This window comes from Pleurodeles waltl, chromosome 5, assembly GCF_031143425.1.
Source record: "Pleurodeles waltl isolate 20211129_DDA chromosome 5, aPleWal1.hap1.20221129, whole genome shotgun sequence".
In the NCBI taxonomy this organism is placed as follows: domain Eukaryota; kingdom Metazoa; phylum Chordata; class Amphibia; order Caudata; family Salamandridae; genus Pleurodeles; species Pleurodeles waltl.
In genome coordinates, this window is record NC_090444.1 from 1,837,135,531 (window position 1) to 1,837,163,182 (window position 27,652).

Here is a 27,652-nt window from a genome sequence, read left to right on the forward strand (position 1 = left end):
CAGTCTCTACCAGATAAGGTGTTTCCACAGTAATTAACTTGTTCGTTACACACACAGCAGGGCTCTGGAAAGGCCAGCACACCACGCAGGATGCAACACACCTTCTCTTTCCTAGATAAATTAATACAATAGTTTAAAGAGTTCTTCAGGTAAAGGAATTGCACGTGGAATTGTAGGAACTCTACAAAATTACTACCAGGAATAGATCAGCAACTCAGAAGGAAGTGAACAATGAAAATAAAACTTCCTTCAAATATTTTAAAAGAAGTTAAAAAAATGTTAATGGTACTAAACAAATACAGTAAAATCCAATTTGTATATTTCTGTTTTTGTTTTCATAGTATAGGATGGGTGTCAAAAAGGAAATACTGTAGCACTGTACAGCAGATGTTTAAGAGGAATCTAGGTAGTACATAAATGATATTCTCAACGTTATTGATCTATGTGTTATTTAAGTAGCAAAGAAAATAGAAGGTATGTGTATAATTCCAGGGTTCAAATCAAATTATGCATTTCAAATGGTTTTGTACACATCTGTATTGTAATTCATTAGACAATGTTTTAAAAGTGGGATGATTAAGCTCCTTATGCAAAAGTACACCTCAGGTCAAGAGCTGAAGCCGATCTCTTGTGCTAAGGGTAGGTACTTAGCTAGTAGACTACATTTCCACTTTTCTGTTGTTGAAAAGACGACAAATAGTGAATTTGCTTCTTTTGCTTTATAGGACATCTGCATATCCGCTGTGAAGGAAAAAGATATTGAAGCCAAATTGTCTCAGATTATTGAAACTTGGGGGACCCAAATGCTGTATTTTTCACCCTTCAAAAATAGAGGGGAGCTATTGATAAAAGGAGCTGAAGCAGGAGAAACAATTACACTAATGGAGGAAAGCCTAATGATGCTTGGGTCTTTGCTTAATAACAGGTAATGTATGAAATTCTTATGACATTAAATTGTATTGGATGTCAAATTTCAAATAAAAGACGTACAAAAATCTGGGTAAGCATGGCACACTGCCCTTGTATTAGCCTACTGGATTTCAGAGCCTCTGGACACTGTCGAAGATATATATAGTCATTGTTTTTTCCTCTGATATGGCTGAAAGATTTGGGGGCATATTTAAGAGCCTCTAACGCCATTCTAACACCACATTAGCGTCATTTTTTTACGCTCATGTGGTATTAGAAGGCCAAAATCGCCATGCCATATTTACAAAGTGGCGCAATGCATGCATTGCACTACTTTGTAACCCTATGGACTACATTATGCAAAGGGGTAATCCCACGTTAGGGGGGCTGAAAAAATGGCGCAAGGAAATCTAGCAGATTTCCTTGTGTCATTTCTTTCAGCACTTTTAACGCCTGCTCAGAGCGGCGTTAAAAGGGGGCATGGTATTGAATACAATGGGCCCCTAAGTACTCTGGAGGAGTAGCACCAAAATGTTTGTGCTACTCCTGCAGAGTCCATCAATAGCATAAAAAAATGATGCTATTGCCCCCACCCTGCACCATGGTGTGCCGTATTTTAATTACAGCGCATACATGGTGGCGGGTATGAGGGTATTAAAGGGCTCATGAAAAGTGACGCTGCACTGTGTGCAGCACCACTTTTCGTAAATATGCCCCTAAAGCCTTGGTGAGGTTGGTTTGCAAGAAGATGGGACATATCCTCCATTACACTGCTTACAAGGGAAGAGAACTCGTAATGAAGTCACTCACAACTGAACAATCTACTCCTTTTTTCGAGGGTCCAGAAATCCTAAACTCTGAGTTATGTGATACGTTTTAGTGCTACTACATTATCAAATCATGTTCAAATGGCATAAGCATGCATTCAGTAAGTAATAAGCGTTCTCTCTAAGGGAGATCTCCATTGATAGTCATTAGCTTTGAATAGTCCCGCCGACAAGTGAGGACCCCGGAACACCTCTTATTATATATCTTCTTAAGTGTAGATATTCGCCTTTCTTCAGAAGAGCCCGGCAAAACACTTAAGACATGAATACTGTGAAGCCTATAAGACAAGCTTTAATGGCCAATATCTTCAGATTGCATTTGAAAAAGGGTAATGAATGTATACGTACATCTAAATTTAAGTCAAATTAATTTGAAAAAAGTTATTTGACTACTTAATGTTATTCACAAAACCATTTTTAAAAGGAGAAAGATGAAGGAGAAGAGGACAGTGTAGCCCCATAGGCTGCCCTTATGTAAATGTGAAAACAACCTCTGTGCCTTTAAGGACTCAGAGACCACCAGTATCCCATCTTGTCCAAGAGGTGGCTTCAGTTCTTTTACCTGCTGACAGAATGTTGTAGCACTGAGTTCGGCCTTTTTTGGCTTTTTGTTCTTCAAAACTCTCACTAGAAGTTTTTGACAACTGCTTAATTCAACAGATTTAATCTATTGCAGTGTTTTTCTGTCATTTATTGAGAGAATATTTTTTCTTAGTAAATAAAATGCCATCTTTGCTTGTTAGTGTCCTGCCTGTGGAAGAAAGAAGGCCATTCAAGACCCTTGTGATGTCTACATCATCTGCATTTCTATGAGCCATGTTCCTGACAGATGTCCACACTGCAGGGAGTTTTCCAGGCACACTCTGAAGGAAAGAGAGAAGATTTGTCTCTGTGGTACAGAGGAGAGAAACCGACAACAGGTGCAATCAGAAGGAGGGACATCCAGAGAGTGAGGAGAAAGTCAATCATCTCCCAGGAATCTGCCACCTTCCTCTAAGGGCTCCAGGTGTGAAAGATCCAAAAAGAAAAGCCCACATCAAAAAAAGATGTCATTCCAGGTTGACGTTGGGAGGTTCAACGTTGCGACAAAGTACAGTCCCTACATGTTCCTCATCGAGAGCTAAGTTGACGTCGAAGAGAAGACTACATTCGTCTTCTAGACATAGGAAGTTGACATCGAGGTATACCATGATGTCGAGGTGCAGGAGACTTTCGACGTCGAGGAGAATGTTGACATCAAGACATAGGAGAAAATTGATAGTGAGAAATCTGTTGATGTTGAGACAATCCAGACCTGTGAAAAAAGTTAGAAAATCAGGACGTCTACCATTCTCTTCTGACTCTGAATACTCCAGGGCATATTCTCCATTATCTCCTTTCCTATTGCCACTCTCCTCCACCTCCTCCACCTAAGACCTAAGACTCCACCTCCTCCACCTGCTCCGGAACCTGTGGAAGCTCCTCCGTCGAGGCCTCTACCTTCTTCTCGACAATCACAATTGAGATCTTGGCCTGGCCTGGCTGGACCCCAGGAGGGCAGAAACCTGTCTGAGGGGTTGGCAGCAGCAGCAGCTGCAGTGAAACCCCGGGAAAGGCAGTTTGGCAGTACCCGGGTCTCTGCTAGAGACCCGTGGGATCATGGGATTGTGCCAACAATGCCAGGATGGCATAGAGGGGGCAATTCCATGATCTTAGACATGTTACATGGCCATATTCGGAGTTACCATTGTGAAGCTATACATAGGTAGTGACCTATGTATAGTGCACGGGTGTAATGGTGTCCCCGCACTCACAAAGTCCGGGGAATTTGCCCTGAACAATGTGGGAGCACCTTGGCTAGTGCCAGGGTGCCCACACACTAAGTAACTTAGCACCCAACCTTTACCAGGTAAAGGTTAGACATATAGGTGACTTATAAGTTACTTAAGTGCAGTGGTAAATGGCTGTGAAATAACGTGGACGTTATTTCACTCAGGCTGCAGTGGCAGGCCTGTGTAAGAATTATCAGAGCTCCCTATGGGTGGCAAAAGAAATGCTGCAGCCCATAGGGATCTCCTGGAACCCCAATACCTTGGGTACCTCAGTACCATATACTAGGGGATTATAAGGGTGTTACAGTATACCAATGTAAATTGGTGAAATTGGTCACTAGCCTGTTAGTGACAATTTGGAAAGAAATGAGAGAGCATAACCACTGAGGTTCTGGATAGCAGAGCCTCAGTGAGACAGTTAGTCATAACACAGGTAACACATACAGGGCACACTTATGAGCACTGGGGCCCTGGCTGGCAGGGTCCCAGTGACACATACACTAAAACAACATATATACATTGAAATATGGGGGTAACATGCCAGGCAAGATAGTACTTTCCTACAATCACTCAAAACATTCCAGGCATCACCATAGGTCCCAGCATTCCTCATCAAGACCATCCTCTCAACACACACATCTGCACGATGTGTTGAGGTCCAGGTCTAGAACATGATCCAGACGTTGTTCAACCTATTATTCTTCGTCTTCTTCCTCCAGCGCTGGCAGATACTCACCAACACTTTCTGATTCTCCCAAACCAAGGGTCTCTCCAGTGAATGACTTCATACAATACATTTCAGGAGGCACGTGTTAGAGACGCATCAAAATTGAACTTTCAAATGCTGGCTCCCACTCCATCTACATCAATGATTTTCTAGACTCTTCTCTACCATACAGCGTACAGACCACTCCTATTATTGGTTAAGGGTCTATTGGAACTGATCATGGAGCTGTTCCTTACACCGGCTTCAGCCAAATTGGTTCAGTTGAGACTACAAAAGAAGTACAGACCTCCAGAACATGATCCACTGTTTATCTGTTCAGACTCTCCTCCTGATTCTGTGGTCATTCTTGCGACAAAGAAACTGCACTCCTTTTCCTTCATTTACAGTGCCCCCAAACAAAGAGAGTAAGAAGTTAGATTTAGTGGGGTGCAGGGTGTGTGGTACAGCTGCCACCACCATGAAAACAGCAAGTGCGTTGGCCATTCTTGGCAGATATGATAGAGCCTTACAGGACTCTTTACAAAAGTTTGCGGAAGACCTCCTCAGAGATCGACAAGAGGACTTCCTTGAGGTGGTAAGTGAGGTCTCAAACTAAATCATTAGCACTGCTGCCGATTCGTCATTACTAGCAGCCCACGGGTACTGTCTTGGTTTGACCTTCAGAAGGCACTCTTGGCTTCGCCTTACAGCTATTAAATAAGAATTTCAACAACATATCTTGTCATCATAAAACTACTCAAGAGTTGGCTCTTTCCTTCATAACCACCATATTCAAACAGCTATGGACTGCATATGCCTATGTTGATAAATATTTTTTTATCTGATTATGTGTATATTCTAGTTATATATAGTTCTTTAGAAAATATGTATTGCTACTATGTCATAACAATAAACTACACAAATACTCTTTAAACCTTTTTAACTAATGTATATTTACTCATGGTTTGAATATGAATATGTATGTATATATATGTGTGCATATGTGTGTGTATTCAAGTGTGTATGTGTGTGTGTGTGTGTGTATATATATATATATATATATATATATATATATATATATATGTTATTCTATGCTTAACATGTTCATAGGTCATTGCATAACTCCTAGATAAGTTGTTAGATAAGTTGTTAGATACTTATGAATCCATGCTCTCATTTTATATCACACTTTTTCTGCCCATCACCATATGTCATGTCTCTGTCAATCTATCCTCTATTCCCACTCGGACTAATCCCAGATCCATTCTACTACTTTCATCTCCTAAATAACCCTGCCTAAGCCCTTCCCTCCTCTTCCACATCTAACTCACCCAAACCTCACTTTACTACCATGATCTCACAAACAACCCTACTAAATTCTCCCTCGTTTATCTCACCCTACTACTATAATCTCCCTTTAATCATCCCAAGCCTAAATCCTATTACCATAAACTCCCAATTAACACTTCTGGATTCTTCCCTCCTCCTCCCCTCCATTACTGCAGTCAATCCAACTAACAAACTCACGTATCCGCGGATCAAATTAACTCATAATAATACTAAAACTGTACTAATATTTTCCTATACTTATCCACCACTAATTCCTTTTGGGTTCCAGAGTATGCTACTCGCTGAAAAGCGCTTTTACGCCTCGCCAGGGGTAGTAAGCGCTATATAAATACCATTACATTACAATACAATACAATATTCTTAATCTTCCATTCTCAGGATCCACCTTATTTGGAGGTCATACAGATGATGAGATGACTCAGATGAAGTCCTAGATGGAGATCCTGAAGGAGGTATGTCTAGAAAAACAAAAAGAACATCGAAAGGGATACCTACAAGCCTTCTCAACAACGAATTCACCCGCAAAGGGTTCAAACCCCTCAGTAGTACCAAGGTCACAAAGAACAGCAGCAACAAAGACCTTTTCAGTAGCAACAACATCGCCAACCCAGATGAAGGGCTAGCCATTAGCCTGCTCAAGGGGAAAAAACTACAACAGCCTCCAAACAATGAATCTTCATTACGCCTCTTTCGTTACTTGCTCCTGCAAAGGGAAGTATCTCATTTCCTGGCAGAGTGGCAATCCCTCACCAAAGACACCAGGGTTTTAAATACTGCACAGAACGGCTATTGTCTCAGGTTTACCAGTCCTCCTCCAAATATCCGACCAAAACCATCCAATCAACATCCGCAGAGGCTGTGCTCAAAAGAGAACATCCTTCTGCAAAGCAAGTGGTGGCAGTCATTCATTCCAAATAACGAGGCATGGGGATTTACTCCTGTGATTTTTTGGTGAAAAGGAAAGACCATAAAAACGGATTCAGACTCACTCTAGATCTGAAACTAGCCAACCAATGGGTTCAGAGAGAAACATTCTAAATGCTTGCACTGCATCAGATTTATCCCCAAATACACCAAGAGGACTGGGTCTACTTGATAAGCTTTCAAGATGCGTACTTTCATGTTCCGCAAATTCTTGAGGTTTGTCATAGGTCACAATCACTACCAGTGCAGAGTGTTTCCGTTTGGTCTCAAATCAGCCCCCAGAACTTTTTGGAAGTGCATGGCAGTGGTTGCTGCACCTCTCCGAAAACTCAAAATATTCATCTATCCACATCTAGATGATTGACTGATCAAAGCGTCAACAGCACAAAAAGCCCAACTTCATTATCAGTTGACAAGCAATGTCCTCCACCAATTAGGACTGAATGTCAATCACAACAAATCGACCTCTACTCCAGTACAGTCTCTCCATTATCTAGGTGCCGCCATTGTGACTGTACAAACAAGAGTGTATCCTTTAAAGGAGACACTGTTATCAATCCGTCTGAAGTGTCATTCATTAAAGTCTCACTTCCCACAGTGAGAACAGTGTCATATCTCCTTGACTTGATGGCTTCATACATTTTTCTGACTCTGAATGCCCGTCTCCACATGAGTCCACTTGAAGAGTGTCTGGAGGATGAGTAGGATCTATATTCTGGAAATTAGAAGAATAAGATCACAATTTCTCCCAAAGCAAAATAGTCCCTAAGATGGTGTTCTCCGACAACCCAATTTTAAGGGATGGAGTTTCATAAGGATGTTCCTTCTCAGACGATAGTCACAGATGCCTTTCTGTTAGGTTGGGGAGAGCATATGAATCACCTACAAATCCAGGGAACATGGTGTCTGAGGGAGATGACATATCACATCAGTCTCTTCGAGCTCCAAGCAGTTCACCTAACTAAAGGCTTTTCTCACGTCCTTCAAGACGCTATCCCTGCTTATTCAGACAGACAACATGACATCCATACACTACCTGAACAAGCAAGGGGGAACAAGGTCCAGGTCATTGTCTCATGCTGCCCAGATAATTTGGAACTGGCTGATAGCCAGCGACTTGCGGATCACTGTAACCCATCTCCCAGGTGTTCAAAACATTCAAGCAGACTCTCTAAGTAGAGTCCTTGAGGAAAACTAGGAATGGGTCTCTTATAATAACATTATGCAAACTATTTTCAGCATGTGGGGCACTCCCCATTTGTAGGAGGCTAGCCTGGTTTATAGTGGGTACCTGATGGTACTTACACCTTGTGCCAGGTACAGTTATCCCTCAGTAGTAGATTAGGAGTGTTCTAGCAGCTTAGGCTGATAGAGGTAGCTACAGCAGAGCAGCTTAGGCTGAACTAGGAGACATTCAAAGCTCCTACTATACCACTTATATCATATAGCACTATATCGTAAGAAACACAATACTCAGAGTTACTAAAAATAAAGTTACTTTATTTTGGTGACAATATGCCAAAAGTATCTCAGAGGATATACTCCCTTAGGAGGTAAGTAAAATACACAAAATATACAAACAAACCAAAATCAGGTAAGTAAACAGTAAGAAAAGTAGTGCAAACACTGTAGAATACAATAGGATGCAATAGGAAACAATAGGCCTAGGGGCAACACAAACTATATACTCCAAAAGTGGAATACGAACCACAAATAGACCCCATGCCTAGTGTACTGTGTAGAGGGTCGCTGGGAGTATAAGAAAACACTAAGGGTGTCCAAGATACCCTACCCCAAGACCCTGACTAGTAGGAGTAAAGTTACCCTACTACCCCAGAAAGACAGTAAAGTCGAGATAGGGGATTCTGCAAGGACAACTGACTGCAAAGCACTGAAGACGGATTCCTGGACCTGAGGACCTGTAAAGGAAGGGGACCAAGTCCAAGAGTCACGCAAGTGTCCAGGGGGGCCAGGAGCCCACTAAACCCTGGATGAAGATGCAAAAGGGCTGCCTCCGGGTGGAAGAAGCTGAAGATTCTGCAACAACGGAAGGTGCCAGGAATTTCCACGCAGAAAGACTGCAAACAAGCCTTGCTAGCTGCAAGAGTCTCAGTTGAAGAAAATGGGTGCTGCCCGGGCCCAGGGAGGACCTGGAGGTCGCCCCTTGGAGGAGGAGACAGAGGCACTCAGCAGCACAGAGAGCCCACACAGAAGCAGGCAGCGCCCGCAGAAGCACTTGAACAGGCATTCAAGAAATCTGAGCATGGCGGTCATCTCAACACAACAAAAGAGGTTCCCACGAAGCCGGTGGTCAGCTCAGCGAGTTGAGCAATGCAAGACGGAGTGCTGGGGACCTGGGATGTGCTGTGCACAAAGGACTCCTTGCAAAACTGCACAGAAGCCCTAGCAGCTGCAGATCACGCAGTACACCGTGATCTGGCGTGGGGAGGCAAGGACTTACCTCCACCAAATTTGGACAGAAGGACCACTGGACTGTTGGGGTCACTTGGATCCAGCTCCTGTGTTCCAGGGACCACGTTCGTCCAGATGAGAGGGGACCCAGAGGACCAGTGATGCAGAAGTTTGGTGCCTGCGTTAGCAGGGGGAAGATTCCGTCGACCCACGGGAGATTTCTTCTTGGCTTACAGTGCAGGGTGAAGGCAGACAGCCCTCAGAGCATGCACCACCAGGAAACAGTCAAGAAGGCCAACAGGATTAGGTACTACAATGTTGCTGGTAGTCGTCTTGCTACTTTTTTGTGGTTTTGCTGGCGTCCTGGAGCAGTCAGTGGTCGATCCTTGGCAGAAGTCAAAGAGAGAGATGCAGAGGAATTCTGGTGAGCTCTTGCATTCGTTATCTGACGAGAAACCCACAGGAGAGACCCTAAATAGCCCTCAGATGAGGATTGGCCACCTAACCAGGTAAGCACCTATCAGGAGGGGTCTCTGACGTCACCTGCTGGCAATGGCCACTCAGAGCCCTCCACTGTGCCCTCACGCCTCTGCATTCAATATGGCAGAGGTCTGGGAAACACTGGAGGAGCTCCCCTGGGGTGGTGATGGACAGGGGAGTGGTCCCTCCCCTTTCCTTTGTCCAGTTTTGTGACAGAGCAGGGGCTGGGGTATCCCTGAACCGGTGTAGACTGGCTTATGCAAAGAGGGCACCTTCTGTGCCCTTCAAAGCATTTCCAGAGGCTGGGGGAGGCTACTCCTCCCTAGCCCTTAACACGTATTTCCAAAGGGAGAGGGTGTAACACCTTCTCTCAGAGGAAATCCTTTGTTCTGCCTTTCTGGGACTGGGCTGCCCAGACCCCAGGGGGGCTGAAACCTGTCTGAGGGTTGGCAGCAGCGGTAGCTGCAGAGAAAACCCCAGAGAGCTAGTTTGGCAGTACCTGGGGTCCATGCTGGAGCCCCGGGGATGCATGGGATTGGCACCCCAATACCAGATTTGGCTTGGGGGGACAATTCCATGATCTTAGACATGGTCATATTCGGAGTTACCATTGTGAAGCTACATATAGGTATTGACCTATATGTAGTGCAGGCGTGTAATGGTGTTCCTGCACTGACAAAGTCCGGGGAAATTGCCCTGAACAATGTGGAGGCATCTTGGCTAGTTCCAGGGTGCCCTTACATTTAGGGGGTCATTCTGACCCCCGCCGGCGGCGGAAGCCGCCCGCCTGGCGGGAACCGCCAGTAGACCGTACCGCGGTCAAAAGACCGCGGCGGTCATTCTGATTTTCCCGCTGGGCTGTCGGGCGACCGCCAAAAGGCCGCCCGCCCCGCCCAGCGGGAAAGCACCAGCAACGAGGAAGCCGGCTCCGAATGGAGCCGGCGGAGTTGCTAGTGTGCGACGGGTGCAGTTGCACCCGTTGCGATTTTCAGTGTCTGCTAGGCAGACACTGAAAATCAATGTGGGGCCCTGTTAGGGGGCCCCTGCAGTGCCCATGCCATTGGCATGGGCACTGCAGGGGCCCCACAACACCTGTTCCCGCCAGCCTGGTTCTGGCGGTGAAAACCGCCAGAACCAGGCTGGCGGGAAGGGGGTCGGAATCCCCATGGCGGCGCTGCATGCAGCGCCGCCGTGGAGGATTCACAGGGGCAGGGGAAAACCGGCGGGAACCGCCGGTTTCCCTTTTCTGACCGCGACTTTACCGCCGCGGTCAGAATTGCCCTTGATGCACCGCCAGCCTGTTGGCGGTGCATCCTCCAACCCCGGCCCTGGCGGTCCATGACCGCCAGGGTCGGAATCACCCCCTTAGTAACTTTGCACCTAACCTTCACTAGGTGATGGTTAGACATATGGGTGACTTATAAGTTACTGAAGTGCAGTGTAAAATGGCTGTGAAATAACGTGGACATTATTTCACTCAGGTTGCAGTGGCAGTCCTGTGTAAGAATTGTCTGAGCTCCCTATGGGTGTGGGAGGCTGGACTGGCTTGTAGTGAGTACCAAGGGGTACTTGCACCCTGCACCAGGCCCAGTTATCCCTTATTAGTGTATAGGATGTCTAGCAGCTTAGGCTGACAGATAATGGTAGCTTAGCAGAGCAGCTTAGGCTGAACTAGGAGACGTGTGAAGCTACTACAGTACCACTTAGTGTCATATGCACAATATCATAAGAAAACACAATACACAGTTATACTAAAAATAAGGGTACTTTATTTTTATGACAATATGCCAAAGTATCTTAGAGTGTACCCTCAGTGAGAGGATAGGAAATATACACAAGATATATATACACAATAGCAAGAATATGCAGTATAGTCTTAGAAAACAGTGCAAACAATGTATAGTTACAATAGGATGCAATGGGGAAACATAGGGATAGGGGCAACACAAACCATATACTCCAAAAGTGGAATGCGAACCACGAATGGACCCCAAACCTATGTGACCTTGTAGAGGGTCGCTGGGACTATTAGAAAATAGTGAGAGTTAGAAAAATAACCCTCCCCAAGACCCTGAAAAGTGAGTGCAAAGTGCACTAAAGTTCCCCTAAGGACAAAGAAGTCGTGTTAGAGGAATAATGCAGGAAAGACACAAACCAACAATGCAACAACTGTGGATTTCCAATCTAGGGTACCTGTGGAACAAGGGGACCAAGTCCAAAAGTCACAAGCAAGTCGGAGATGGGCAGATGCCCAGGAAATGCCAGCTGTGGGTGCAAAGAAGCTTCTACTGGACAGAAGAAGCTGAGGTTTCTGCAGGAATGAAAAGGGCTAGAGACTTCCCCTTTGGTGGACGGATCCCGCTCGCCGTGGAGAGTCGTGCAGAAGTGTTTTCCCGCCGAAAGAATGCCAACAAGCCTTGCTAGCTGCAAATCGTGCAGTTAGCGTTTTTGGACGCTGCTGTGGCCCTGGAGGGACCAGGAGGTCGCAAATTGGACCAGGAGAGAGAGGGGATATCGAGCAAGACAAGGAGCCCTCTCAGCAGCAGGTAGCACCCGGAGAAGTGCCAGAAACAGGCACTACGAGGATGCGTGAAACGGTGCTCACCCGAAGTCGCACAAAGGAGTCCCACGTCACCGGAGACCAACTTAGAACGTCGTGCAATGCAGGTTAGAGTGCCGTGGACCCAGGCTTGGCTGTGCACAAAGGATTTCCGCCGGAAGTGCACAGGGGCCGGAGTAGCTGCAAAAGTCGCGGTTCCCAGCAATGCAGCCCAGCGAGGTGAGGCAAGGACTTACCTCCACCAAACTTGGACTGAAGAGTCACTGGACTGTGGGGGTCACTTGGACAGAGTCGCTGGATTCGAGGGACCTCGCTCGTCGTGCTGAGAGGAGACCCAAGGGACCGGTAATGCAGCTTTTTGGTGCCTGCGGTTGTAGGGGGAAGATTCCGTCGACCCACTGGAGATTTCTTCAGAGCTTCTGGTGCAGAGAGGAGGCAGACTACCCCCACAGCATGCACAAGCAGGAAAACAGTCGAGAAGGCGGCAGGATCAGCGTTACAGAGTTGCAGTAGTCGTCTTTGCTACTATGTTGCAGGTTTGCAGGCTTCCAGCGTGGTCAGCAGTCGATTCCTTGGCAGAAGGTGAAGAGAGAGATGCAGAGGAACTCGGATGAGCTCTTGCATTCGTTATCTAAAGTTTCCCCAGAGACAGAGACCCTAAATAGCCAGAAAAGAGGGTTTGGCTACTTAGGAGAGAGGATAGGCTAGCAACACCTGAAGGAGCCTTTCACAAGGAGTCTCTGACGTCACCTGGTGGCACTGGCCACTCAGAGCAGTCCAGTGTGCCAGCAGCACCTCTGTTTCCAAGATGGCAGAGGTCTGGAGCACACTGGAGGAGCTCTGGACACCTCCCAGGGGAGGTGCAGGTCAGGGGAGTGGTCACTCCCCTTTCCTTTGTCCAGTTTCGCGCCAGAGCAGGGCTAAGGGGTCCCCTGAACCGGTGTAGACTGGCTTATGCAGAATTGGGCACATCTGTGCCCAAGAAAGCATTTCCAGAGTCTGGGGGAGGCTACTCCTCCCCTGCCTTCACACCATTTTCTAAAGGGAGAGGGTGTCACACCCTCTCTCAGAGGAAGTTCTTTGTTCTGCCATCCTGGGCCAGGCCTGGCTGGACCCCAGGAGGGCAGATGCCTGTCTGAGGGGTTGGCAGCAGCAGCAGCTGCAGTGAAACCCCAGGAAGGGCAGTTTGGCAGTACCAGGGTCTGTGCTACAGACCACTGGGATCATGGGATTGTGCCAACTATTCCAGGATGGCATAGAGGGGGCAATTCCATGATCATAGACATGTTACATGGCCATATTCGGAGTTACCATTGTGAAGCTACATATAGGTAGTGACCTATATGTAGTGCACGAGTGTAATGGTGTCCCCGCACTCACAAAGTTCAGGGGATTGGCTCTGAACAATGTGGGGGCACCTTGGCTAGTGCCAGGGTACCCTCACACTAAGTAACTTTGCACCTAACCTTTACCAGGTAAAGGTTAGACATATAGGTGACTTATAAGTTACTTAAGTGCAGTGTAAAATGGCTGTGAAATAACGTGGACGTTATTTCACTCAGGCTGCAGTGGCAGGCCTGTGTAAGAATTGTCAGAGCTCCCTATGGGTGGCAAAAGAAATGCTGAAGCCCATAGGGATCTCCTGGAACCCCAATACCCTGGGTACCTCAGTACCATATACTAGGGAATTATAAGGGTGTTCCAGTAAGCCAATGTAAATTGGTAAAATTGGTCACTAGCCTGTCAGTGACAATTTGAAATAAATGAGAGAGCATAACCACTGAGGTTCTGGTTAGCAGAGCCTCAGTGAGACAGTTAGGCACCACACAGGGAACACATACATATAGGCCACAAACTTAGGAGCACTGGGGTCCTGACTAGCAGGGTCCCAGTGACACATAACAAACATACTGAAAACATGGGGTTTTCACTATGAGCACTGGGCCCTGGCTAGCAGGATCCCAGTGAGACAGTGAAAATACCCTGACATACACTCACAAACAGGCCAAAAGTGGGGGTAACAAGGCTAGAAAGAGGCTACTTTCTCACACAACCCCCCCCCAAACGAAGGACAATAAGGCTAACCTTGGCCAGTTGAGACTTTATTGTCTAAGTGGTGATAAGTAGAGAGTAGCTCTGCAATAGACTGGTTACTCCCTTTATCATCCACTATATGGTTACTTCCCTGTGGGGATGTAAACCACCCTGTTTGAAGTTTTTTAGCTAAGCAACAATGTGAAGATGTATTTTCAGAGTTTCTATCAGTAAGTTTTAGTTTAGAGCAGTGGGAATTGTCCACTGAACCTATTTGCAGTGATGGAAATGCCAGACAGGGATGCTGTCTCAGAAAAGCCATAGCTGGGCAAAAACTTTGTCCATATGGCTGGAAGAGAGAACAGGGATGCTGTTTCTCTTGAGTTGGAGCAGGGCAGGGATGCTGTCCTATGAGCTCCACACTAGGGCAGGGATGCTGTCCTAAGTGTTGTGAGGCAGTGCAGGGTTTCTGCACTAAAGTTTCTCTGGGAGGGTTGGAGGGATGCTCCATGTTAACTAAAATGGTGCTCTTTTTCTCACCAATGTTAGTTATCCCACAGAGAGGTACTTCTACCTCAGGGAGTACAGTTTTGCCAACTGATGATTCCCTTGGAACAGGTGCCACCCCAGGAGAGGTTTCTCCCACCACAGGAATGGTATCCTGAATGGTAGGGTGGTTAGGGGATACTGTGATACCTTTTTTACCTGTTGATGGAGAGGGATCCTGAGTTTTCAGGCCTTCTCTCCTTTGCTTTTTCATTTCAGTAGAAATGAGAGGGAACAATTCCTCAGGGATGCCCAGCATGGCTGCATGGGCATAAAACTCTACATCAGCCCAACCTGAGGCCTCTAGGTCATTACCTAAGAGACAGTCTACAGGTAAGCTAGGTGATACCACCACCTGCTTAGGGCCAGTAACTCCACCCCAACTAAACTGAATTATAGCTAAGGAAAGAAACTTAGTGGAGTTATGGACATCAATAATCTTATACTGTTGTCCAATGATGTGTTGATCAGGGTGCACTAGGTTTTCAGTCACCAAAGTGATACTGGCACCTGTGTCCCTGTAGGCCAAGGCCTCAACACCATTTATTGAAACTGTCTGCCTGTACTTATCCATTGTAAGGGGACAAGCAGCCAGTGTGGCAAGGCCAATGCCACTAGGTGTGACAGAAACTGTCTTGGGACTGACTACCCCATTTTCTATGATGGACCCATAAGTGAACCCAACTACACCCTTTGCTTGACTGTTGCCAGCAGTCCCACCACTAGTACCACTACTGCTAGGGGCACTAGAGCTTGATGTATTAGTGGTGGTAGGCTCAGGGGGTTTACCTGGACAGGACTTATCCCCTTGCCTATGGCCTCTATTTTTACACACAAAGCACCAAGGCTTTTTAAATTGTGTAGGTTGAGAAGAAGAGGAAGAATTAGTTTTATCCCCACCCCCTGAAGAGTGTTTAAGATTTGAAGTGGGATCTTTGGTTTTACCCTTATCCCCATGCTTATCTTGAGATTTTTCACCATCTTTCTTATTAGTGTTCTCTTTGTCACCCCCTGTATGAACTTTTCTGTTCACCCTTGTTCTGACCCATTTGTCTGCCTTCTTTCCCAATTCTTGGGGAGAGGTCAGATCAGAGTCCACCAAGTACTGGTGCAACAAATCAGACACACAATTATTAAGAATATGCTCTCTCAGGATCAAGTTATACAGGCTGTCATAATCAGTAACTTTACTGCCATGTAACCACCCCTCCAAGGCCTTCACTGAATGGTCAATGAAATCAACCCAGTCTTGTGAAGACTCCTTTTTGGTCTCTCTGAACTTTATCCTGTATTGTTCAGTGGTTAAGCCATAATCATCCAGGAGTGCATTCTTAAGAACTTGGAAATTATTGGCATCATTTTCTTTCACAGTAAGGAGCCTATCCCTACCTTTTCCACTAAATGATAGCCATAGGATAGCAGCCCACTGCCTTTGAGGGACATCCTGTACAACACAGGCCCTCTCAAGTGCAGCAAACCACTTGTTAATGTCATCCCCCTCCTTGTAAGGGGGAACTATCTTGTGCAGATTCCTGGAATCATGCTCTTTTACAGGATGACTATGGGGAATACTGCTGCTGCCACCATGGGTATCTAAACCCAACTTCTGTCTTTCCTTCTCTAGTTCAAAAGACTGTCTATCCAAATCCAGCTGTTGCTTTTTAAGCTTCAGTCTGGTTTGTTCCACCCTCAACTTATTGAGTTCCCTCTCTAACATTCTGTCATCAGGGTTGGTGGGAGGGACATTCCTAGATACAGAGGTATGATGGGAATGAACAGAAGGAGACCTGTCCCTTACAGAAGCCACCCTAACAGCTTGGCTAACAGAAACATTACTACCAGTATGGTGAGAATAAATGCTTTTGCTATGATGTGAGACAACACTATTTGTATGGTGTGTCTCATCATCATTACCAACTATGCTAGACTGTCTAGTAATGGGCAGGCTAGGAAGTTTCTTTCCTGAATCTTTTCCTGGGGGAGTCCCTGAATCAGATTGGGAACTATTAGGTACTTTTTCAACAGATGGGGCACCTATAGCCTTATCTTGTTCTCTAAGCATGTTAAGTAACAGTTCCAAGGAAGGATTCTTCCCTACACTCAAACCTCTCTCTATGCAGAGACTCCTTGCTCCTTTCCAGCTAAGGTGATCATATGCAAGTTTGGACAGATCAACATTTTGGCCTGTGCCAGACATTTTTAGAGAGAGTTAAAGTGATAGAAAAAGAGAAAAAAGTTTGTCAGAGCTTTTAGAAAGACAGAGAAAAAAAACTTTTAAAACTTTTTAGAACTTTTTAGAAAGTTAGAAGTACTTTTCAGCACTTAGAAAAGAGTGAAAAGAGGAAATGCAAAACTTTTTGGCTATGTGTATATATACTGACCTTGTTTTGTATATTTTTCTCTTATGAAAAGTACAATGACAAGAGTGGTAAGTAGTCTCAAAGCACTTATCCCACCGCTGCACAACCAATGTAGGAGGCTGGACTGGCTTGTAGTGAGTACCAAGGGGTACTTGCACCTTGCACCAGGCCCAGTTATCCCTTATTAGTGTATAGGGTGTCTAGCAGCTTAGTCTGATAGATAATGGTAGCTTAGCAGAGCAGCTTAGGCTGAACTAGGAGACGTGTGAAGCTACTACAGTACCACTTAGTGTCATATGCACAATATCATAAGAAAACACAATACACAGTTATACTAAAAATAAAGGTACTTTATTTTTATGACAATATGCCAAAGTATCTTAGAGTGTACCCTCAGTGAGAGGATAGGAAATATACACAAGATATATATACACAATAGCAAAAATATGCAGTATAGTCTTAGAAAACAGTGCAAACAATGTATAGTTACAATAGGATGCAATGGGGAAACATAGGGATAGGGGCAACACAAACCATATACTCCAAAAGTGGAATGCGAATCACGAATGGACCCCAAACCTATGTGACCTTGTAGAGGGTCGCTGGGACTATTAGAAAATAGTGAGAGTTAGAAAAATAACCCTCCCCAAGACCCTGAAAAGTGAGTGCAAAGTGCACTAAAGTTCCCCTAAGGACAAAGAAGTCGTGTTAGAGGAATAATGCAGGAAAGACACAAACCAACAATGCAACAACTGTGGATTTCCAATCTAGGGTACCTGTGGAACAAGGGGACCAAGTCCAAAAGTCACAAGCAAGTCGGAGATGGGCAGATGCCCAGGAAATGCCAGCTGCGGGTGCAAAGAAGCTTCTACTGGACAGAAGAAGCTGAGGTTTCTGCAGGAACAAAAAGGGCTAGAGACTTTCCTTTTGGTGGACGGATCCCTCTCGCCGTGGAGAGTCGTGCAGAAGTGTTTTCCCGCCGAAAGAACGCCACCAAGCCTTGCTAGCTGCAAATCATGCGGTTAACGTTTTTGGACGCTGCTGTGGCCCTGGAGGGACCAGGAGGTCGCAAATTGGACCAGGAGAGAGAGGGGACGTCGAGCAAGACAAAGAGCCCTCTCAGCAGCAGGTAGCTCCCAGAGAAGTGCCAGAAACAGGCACTACGAGGATGCGTGAAACGGTGCTCACCTGAAGTCGCACAAAGGAGTCCCACGTCGCCGGAGACCAACTTAGAACGTCGTGCAATGCAGGTTAGAGTGCCGTGGACCCAGGCTTGGCTGTGCACAAAGGATTTCCGCCGGAAGTGCACAGGGGCCGGAATAGCTGCAAAAGTCGCGGTTCCCAGCAATGCAGCCCTGCGAGGTGAGGCAAGGACTTACCTCCACCAAACTTGGACTGAAGAGTCACTGGACTGTGGGGGTCACTTGGACAGAGTCTCTGGATTCGAGGGACCTCGCTCGTCGTGCTGAGAGGAGACCCAAGGGACCGGTAATGCAGCTTTTTGGTGCCTGGGGTTGCAGGGGGAAGATTCCGTCGACCCACGGGAGATTTCTTCGGAGCTTCTGGTGCAGAGAGGAGGCAGACTACCCCCACAGCATGCACAAGCAGGAAAACAGTCGAGAAGGCGGCAGGATCAGCGTTACAGAGTTGCAGTAGTCGTCTTTGCTACTATGTTGCAGGTTTGCAGGCTTCCAGCGCGGTCAGCAGTCGATTCCTTGGCAGAAGGTGAAGAGAGAGATGCAGAGGAACTCGGATGAGCTCTTGCATTCGTTATCTAAAGTTTCCCCAGAGACAGAGACCCTAAATAGCCAGAAAAGAGGGTTTGGATACTTAGGAGAGAGGATAGGCTAGCAACACGTGAAGGAGCCTATCACAAGGAGTCTCTGACATCACCTGGTGGCACTGGCCACTCAGAGCAGTCCAGTGTGCCAGAAGCACCTCTGTTTCCAAGATGGCAGAGGTCTGGAGCACACTGGCGGAGCTCTGGACACCCATCAGGGGAGGTGCAGGTCAGGGGAGTGGTCACTCCCCTTTCCTTTGTCCAGTTTCGCGCCAGAGCAGGGCTAAGGGGTCCCCTGAACCGGTGTAGACTGGCTTATGCAGAATTGGGCACATCTGTGCCCAAGAAAGCATTTCCAGAGGCTGGGGGAGGCTACTCCTCCCCTGCCTTCACACCATTTTCCAAAGGGAGAGGGTGTCACACCCTCTCTCAGAGGAAGTTCTTTGTTCTGCCATCCTGGGCCAGGCCTGGCTGGACCCCAGGAGGGCAGATGCCTGTCTGAGGGGTTGGCAGCAGCAGCAGCTGCAGTGAAACCCCAGGAAGGGCAGTTTGGCAGTACCAGGGTCTGTGCTACAGACCACTGGGATCATGGGATTGTGCCAACTATTCCAGGATGGCATAGAGGGGGCAATTCCATGATCATAGACATGTTACATGGCCATATTCGGAGTTACCATTGTGAAGCTACATATAGGTAGTGACCTATATGTAGTGCACGAGTGTAATGGTGTCCCCGCACTCACAAAGTTCAGGGGATTGGCTCTGAACAATGTGGGGGCACCGTGGCTAGTGCCAGGGTACCCTCACACTAAGTAACTTTGCACCTAACCTTTACCAGGTAAAGGTTAGACATATAGGTGACTTATAAGTTACTTAAGTGCAGTGTAAAATGGCTGTGAAATAACGTGGACGTTATTTCACTCAGGCTGCAGTGGCAGGCCTGTGTAAGAATTGTCAGAGCTCCCTATGGGTGGCAAAAGAAATGCTGCAGCCCATAGGGATCTCCTGGAACCCCAATACCCTGGGTACCTCAGTACCATATACTAGGGAATTATAAGGGTGTTCCAGTAAGCCAATGTAAATTGGTAAAATTGGTCACTAGCCTGTCAGTGACAATTTGAAATAAATGAGAGAGCATAACCACTGAGGTTCTGGTTAGCAGAGCCTCAGTGAGACAGTTAGGCACCACACAGGGAACACATAAATATAGGCCACAAACTTATGAGCACTGGGGTCCTGACTAGCAGGGTCCCAGTGACACATAACAAACATACTGAAAACATGGGGTTTTCACTATGAGCACTGGGCCCTGGCTAGCAGGATCCCAGTGAGACAGTGAAAATACCCTGACATACACTCACAAACAGGCCAAAAGTGGGGGTAACAAGGCTAGAAAGAGGCTACTTTCTCACAATGGGTGGCAAAATAAATGCTGCAGCCCATAGGGATCTCCTGGAACCCCAATCCCCTGGATACTTAGGTACCATATACTAGGGAATTATAAGGGTACTCCAGTGTGCTAATCAGAATTGCTGAAAGTAGTCACTGGCCTGCAGTGACAATTTTAAAAGCAGAGAGAGCATAAACACTGAGGTTCTGGTTATCAGAGCCTCAGTGATACAGTTAGGCACCACACAGGGAACACATACAGGCCACAAATTATGAGCACTGGGGTCCTGGCTAGCAGGATCCCAGTGACACAGGCAAAAACAAACTGACACACAAGTAAAAATGGGGGTAGCATGCCAGGCAAGATGTTACTTTCCTACACAACCCCCCCTCCAAACGAGGGACAATAAGGCTAACCTTGCCCATATGAGTCTTCATTGTCTAAGTGGAAATATCTGGAGAGTTCATCTGCATTGGAGTGGGTACTGCCAGGTCTATGTTCCACTGTATAGTCCAGTCCCTTTAGGGAGATAGACCACCTCAACAATTTAGGGTTTTCACCTTTCATTTGTTTTAGCCAAAGTAGAGGTTTGTGGTCTGTCTGAACAATAAAGTGAGTACCAAACAGATATGGTCTCAACTTTTTCAGTGCCCAGACCACAGCAAAGGCCTTCCTCTCTATGGCAGACTAATGCTTTTCTCTAGGGGTCAACTTCCTGCTGATAAAAGCAACAGGTTGATCCTGGCCCTCAGTATTAAATCTGTGATAGCACTGCCCCAACTCCCAATTCAGAAGCATCAGTCTGGACTATGAACTTTTTGGAGTAGCAAGGGCTTTTTAGGACAGGTGCAGAGCACATGGCCTGTTTGAGCTCATCAAAAGCTTTTTGACAGCTAGCTGTCCACAATACCTTTTTAGGCATCTTCTTACTAGTGAAGTCATTAAGAGGAGCTGCAATGGAGCCATAATTCTTAATGAACCTCCTATAGTACCCTGTGAGGCCTAGAAAGGCTCTCACCTGGGTTTGAGTTGTAGGGGGAGCCCATTCCATAATGGTCTGGATCTTCCCCTGCAGTGGTGCAATCTGTTCCCCACCTACCAGGTGGCCCAGATAAACCACTTTCCCCTGCCCTATCTGGCACTTTGAAGCCTTGATAGTGAGGCCTACCTTTCGCAGGGCCTCCAAAACATTCCACAGGTGGACCAGGTGATCATACCAAGTGGAGCTAAAGACAGCTATATCATTTAGATATGCTGCACTAAAAGCTTCCAAACCTTGCAAGACTGTGTTCAACAACCTTTGAAAAGTGGCAGGTGCGTTTTTCAGACCAAAGGGCATTACAGTGAACTGATAGTGCCCTCCAATGGTTGAAAATGCAGTTTTAGGTTGTGAATCTTCTGATAATTTAATCTGCCGATACCCTGCAGTTAAATCAAACGTGCTTAGATACTTGGCAGAAGCCAGTGTATCTATTAGCTCATCTGCCCTGGGTATAGGGTGAGCATCTGTCTTGGTTACTTGGTTGAGACCTCTGTAGTCAACGCAAAACCTAATTTCTCTTTTACCATCCTTACTGTGAGGTTTTGGGACAAGCACCCCTGGGCTAGCCCATGGGCTTTCTGAAGGCTCAATCACTCCTAAGTCCAGCACTTTCTATACCTCTTGTTTTATGCAGTCCCTGACATAGTCAGACTGCCTATAAATCTTACTTTTGACAGGTAAACTGTCTCCAGTATTGATTGTGTGCTCACACCAAGTAGTGGTACCTGGTATCAGTGAGAAGAGTTCAGAAAATTGGCTTAGGAGATTTATATAGTTGTCCTACTCAGCAGTAAGGCAATCTGCAAGCACCACTCCCTCCACTAAGCCATCAGCTTCAGTGGTGGAGAAGAGATCAGGGAGAGGGCCACTCTCTTCTTCCTGTCCCTCATCAGTTGCCATGAGCAGTTTTAAGTGAGCCCTGTCATAGTAGGGTTTTAGGCGGTTGACATGGAGCACCCTAAGGGGACTCCTGGCAGTGCCCAGGTCTACCAGATAGGTAACCGCACCCTTTTTCTCAACAATTAGATGGGGTCCACTCCATTTGTCCTGGAGTGCTATTGGTGCCACAGGCTCCAATACCCACACCTTCTGTCCTGGGTGGTGCTGGGTCAGGACAGCCTTTTGGTCATGCCATTGCTTTTGCAGCTCCTGGCTGGCCTGAATGTTTTTACTGGCCTTTTTAATGTACTCAGCCATTCTTGATCTTAGGCCAAGTACATAATCCACAATGTCCTGTTTAGGAGATTTTAAAGGTTGTTCCCAACCCTCCTTTACAAGTGCAAGGGGACCTCTCACAGGGTGCCCAAAGAGAAGTTCAAAGGGGCTAAAGGCCACTCCCTTTTGGGGTACCTCCCTGTAAGCAAAAAGGAGGCATGGCAGCAGGACATCCCATCTCCTTCTGATTTTTTCAGGGAGTCCCAGTATCATACCTTTGATAGTTTTATTAAACCTCTCTACCAGACCATTTGTTTGTGGATGATAAGGAGTACTGAACTTGCATGTTACACCACACTCCTTCCACATTGAATTGAGGTATGCAGACATGAAGTTACTACCTCTGTCTGACACCACTTCCTTAGGGAAGCCCACTCTGGAAAAGATTCCCAGGAGGGCCCTTGCCACTGCAGGAGCTGTAGTGGTCCTTAAGGGAATTGCTTCAGGATACCTAGTTGCATGGTCAACTACCACAAGGATAACCCTATTGCCTGAAGCTGTTGGAGGGTCAAGGGGGCCAACTATGTCAACCCCTGCCCTTTCAAAGGGCACCCCAGCCCAAAAAAGTGAAACTAAGGGGGCCTTTGGTGTGCCACCAGTCTTGCCACTGACTTGGCAGGTCACAGAAGAGTGACAAAGCTCTTTGGTGTCCTCTGACATATGAGGCCAGTGAAACAATGGAAGAAGCCTGTCCCAAATTTTAGTTTGGCCCAAATGCCCAGCCAAGGGATTGTCATGAGCTAAGGTAAGAAGAAACTCCCTATACTGCAAAGGGATGACCATTCTCCTGGCAGCTCCAGGTTTAGGGTCCCTTGACTCAGTGTACAGGAGGTTGTCTTCCCAATACACCTTAAGGCTATCACTGACATCCCCATTCTGCTGTTTGACAGCTTGCTGTCTCAAACCCTCTAGTGTGGGACAGGTCTGCTGTGCCACACTCAGCTCTTCCCTAGAAGGCCCCCCTGCACCCAAAAGCTCAGTAGTGTCTGCTGCCAGCTCATCTGGTGTAGGTTCTGCACAGGAAGAGAATTTATCTTCCTCAAAAGGGGAATCTTCTGGAGAGGGAGGGATAGTGGGCAAGGATTTACCCTTACTACCCCTAGCTTTTGGGAGCACTTGGTCCATTGTTCCAGGATCCAAGTTTCCCTGTCCTTTTTGCTTTTTGGTCTGAGCCCTTGTCAAAGCAAAAATATGCCCAGGAATGCCCAGCATTGCAGCATGAGCCTCCAACTCCACTTCAGCCCAAGCTGATGTCTCCGAACCATTGCCTAGTAAGCAATCTACAGGTAATTCAGTGGCTACCACAACATTCTTTGGACCAGTAACCCTCCCCCCCGGTTGAGATTCATAATAGCCATGGGGTGGCTAAGTGTGTTATTGTGAGCATCAGTCACTTGGTACTGCTGACCAAGTAGGTGTTGTTCAGGGTGAATCAGTTTCTCTATCACCATAGTGACACTGGCTCCTGTATCCCTGTAGGCCTCAACCTCAACACCATTTATAGGGGAAGTTGCTTGTACTTACCCATATTAATGGGACAAGCAACCAAGGTGGCAAAGTCAGTCCCACCATCAGAGACTAAAACAGCCTCAGTGGTCTCCCTAACAAGACCAGCCACAACTACACTGCCAATGGTGAGCCCAGCTACACCCTTGGATTGGCTATTTGTAGTAGACTTCCCACCACCACTGCTATTACTAGGGGCACTAGAGGTTGTAGTTGGGGTTGTGGTATTGGGAGCCTTGGTGTTTTTCTTTGGACAAGTGGCATCACTTGTGCAATGGCCTTTTACTTTACATAAATAACACCATGGCTTTTTCTGATTGTGAGAAGAGGATTTGGACCCGCCACCCCCAAAGGATTTTTGTGGGCCTGATGAAGACTCAGAGGGGGTTATTCTAACTTTGGAGGAGGTGTTAATCCGTCCCAAAAGTGACGGAAAAGTGACGGATTTACCACCAGCCGTATTACGAGTCCATTATATCCTATGGAACTCGTAATACGGCTGGTGGTATATCCGTCCCTTTACCGTCACTTTTGGGACGGATTAACACTCCTCCAAAGTTAGAATAACCCCCAGAATGTTTTTTATCTTTGTCCCTACCCTTGTCAGAAGACTAACCATCCTTCTTCTTGCCATCCTTGTCACCCCCTGTATGAACTTTTCTGTTCACTCTTGTTCTGACCCATTTGTCTGCCTTCTTTCCCAATTCTTGGGGAGAGGTCAGATCTGAGTCTACCAAGTACTGGTGCAACAAATCAGACACACAATTGTTCAAAATGTGCTCTCTCAGGATTAGATTATACAGGCTTTCATAGTCAGTCACCTTACTGCCATGTAACCAACCCTCCAAGGCCTTCACTGAACAGTCTACAAAGTCTGTCCAGTCTTGAGAGGACTCTTTTCCGGTGTCTCTGAACTTAATCCTGAATTGTTCAGTGGTTAAGCCAAATCCATCCAAGAGTGCATCTTTTAAAACTTTATAGTTGTGTTCACTGCCGTTGTTTTCTCCATTCCCCAATCTCGTTTTAAGATTAATGTTTGTATTAAATGCTTTTAGTATTTTAATGAATTGTTTTTACGAATTTGAGTGATTAACTGAATTTGAATCTGAAATTGTCATTACTAGAAAGATTCGCGCTGCTTTTTGTTTTTTTTAATATTCTTACCACTCACCGCTTGATTATTTTATTCTTAAGGTGCTTCTTTCACCATTCTGGGGGACAGTTTTTCTGGAGGGCGGTCGGGAGGAGGCTTATTACTCTTTCCGGCGGTTTTCTCTACTTAGGATTCTTGGGGGCAGGAAGTTGGGCTGTCTAGTACCCACTTCCTGGTCTGCAGGTCGGCAATTACCGCGGTGTGCGGTATAGTTGTTCTGCCTCTTCTAGGGGGATAAAATGAGGGCTGAAACGCGGCCGCGCCGACAGAGGTGAGCGCGTTTTTTGTGTTCACTGCCGTTGTTTTCTCCATTCCCCAATCTCGTTTTAAGATTAATGTTTGTATTAAATGCTTTTAGTATTTTAATGAATTGTTTTTACGAATTTGAGTGATTAACTGAATTTGAATCTGAAATTGTCATTACTAGAAAGATTCGCGCTGCTTTTTATTTTTTTTAATATTCTTACCACTCACCGCTTGATTATTTTATTCTTAAGGTGCTTCTTTCACCATTCTGGGGGACAGTTTTTCTGGAGGGCGGTCGGGAGGAGGCTTATTACTCTTTCCGGCGGTTTTCTCTACTTAGGATTCTTGGGGGCAGGAAGTTGGGCTGTCTAGTACCCACTTCCTGGTCTGCAGGTCGGCAATTACCGCGGTGTGCGGTATAGTTGTTCTGCCTCTTCTAGGGGGATAAAATGAGGGCTGAAACGCGGCCGCGCCGACAGAGGTGAGCGCGTTTTTTTTGTTCACTGCCGTTGTTTTCTCCATTCCCCAATCTCGTTTTAAGATTAATGTTTGTATTAAATGCTTTTAGTATTTTAATGAATTGTTTTTACGAATTTGAGTGATTAACTGAATTTGAATCTGAAATTGTCATTACTAGAAAGATTTGCGCTGCTTTTTGTTTTTTTTAATATTCTTACCACTCACCGCTTGATTATTTTATTCTTAAGGTGCTTCTTTCACCATTCTGGGGGACAGTTTTTCTGGAGGGCGGTCGGGAGGAGGCTTATTACTCTTTCCGGCGGTTTTCTCTACTTAGGATTCTTGGGGGCAGGAAGTTGGGCTGTCTAGTACCCACTTCCTGGTCTGCAGGTCGGCAATTACCGCGGTGTGCGGTATAGTTGTTCTGCCTCTTCTAGGGGGATAAAATGAGGGCTGAAACGCGGCCGCGCAGCGGTCGCGCGCAGCGGGCGCGCGCAGCGGGCGCGCCGCTGGCGCGCCGAAGGCGCACCAAAGGCAAGCCCGTCTGCGCCCGTCCGCGCCGGTACGGGCCGGAGGGCCAGGGACCTTATGTCTTGCACTTCTAAGTACAGGTATACTATTACGGAACTTAAGAATTTGGCAGGCCCCCGATGTATGAACACACTCACTATGGATGCTGCTCATACCTGGAAATGCGCACAGTGTAATTGGAGTACATTAACTTCTTCTGTGGCGGGAAGGCAGACTACTCAGGGAGTGTGGGGAGGAGGAGGCAACAACATAGTACACGCCTCAGGCAAATGTACTAGTAACTTTAAATCGACGGGCACTTTTGCCCTTATTAATGCTAGATCCCTCCCCAAACACAAATTTGAAATTAATGAACTAATTTCCTCCCTGAATATTGACTGCCTTTTCCTGACAGAAACCTGGGCAAGGCCAGACTCTGATCCCGATTTTATTGCGGCGGCCCCCATGGGCTTTTCCTTCTATAGAGTGGATACGAATACAGGCAGAGGAGGTGGCTTGGCTATAATTTGTAGATCTGAGCTCACTTGTCCCTGGAATAATGCTAGTCATATGCCGGAGTTCTGTGAAATTATGGCATTTAAACTTTCTTTAGGTAAATCCCTTATTTTTGAAGGCTTGTTAATCTATCGACCCCCCGGCCCCACTTCCAAGTTTCTTTCAAATTGGACTTCCTTATTGGAACCGTTAATGATGGCCTCTACTGCCATCATTTTAGGGGACTTTAATATTAATTTTGATAATATGACGGATCCGCGGGTGGTGGAATTCCTTAATTGGATGGCGGTCCTGGATTGGGTCCCTAAGAATGGGATGGCCACTCATAGAGCCGGCCATACCCTAGATGTGATTTTTGCCCACTCCGAGGTTGAAATTAATCTCCTAACATCCCCATTAGAATGGACGGATCACTTTCTCCTGACATTTAAATTTTTGGTCAGGCAGCAGCCTTCGATATCTACTCCCCAGAACAAATGGTTGAGACCATGGAAAAATATTAAATCAGAACCTTTAGCAATCGCATTAAGGCACAATTGGAATGACCCTAAGGTATCCACTCTACCCCCTCTTGCTAGATTTAATCAGGGCATCATTCAGGCAATGGACTCGCTAGCTCCGGCGAGGGCTGTGGCTCCTCGCGCTACAAAAAAACTTAATCAACCTTGGTTCTCTAAAGAGCTTAAAATATTACAAAGAAAATACCGGCAGAAAGAGCGCTGCTGGAAACTTAACCCTCGGGATGAGGAGAGAGCGAAACTTAAATCAGCTCTAAAAATTTACAAAGAAGCTTGTTTGATAGCTAAATCGGATTATTTCACACTTAAAATTAGCGAGGCGGCCAATTCCTCTAAGGAACTATTTCAAACTATCACTGCCCTCACCACCCCCCTAGATACTTCTAAAGGTGAAAATT

The 27,652-nt window shown here is 46.3% G+C and overlaps 1 protein-coding gene across 1 annotated transcript in view; it reads left to right on the plus strand.

The window, feature by feature from the left end:
* Window positions 1-27,652, plus strand: part of DNAH8 (dynein axonemal heavy chain 8) — a 9,979,189-nt gene that overhangs the window by 5,244,181 nt on the left and 4,707,356 nt on the right. The window contains exon 40 of the mRNA XM_069236651.1: window positions 726-925. Coding sequence (XP_069092752.1) covers window positions 726-925 — 200 coding nt within the window. The remainder of the gene's footprint in view (window positions 1-725; window positions 926-27,652) is intronic.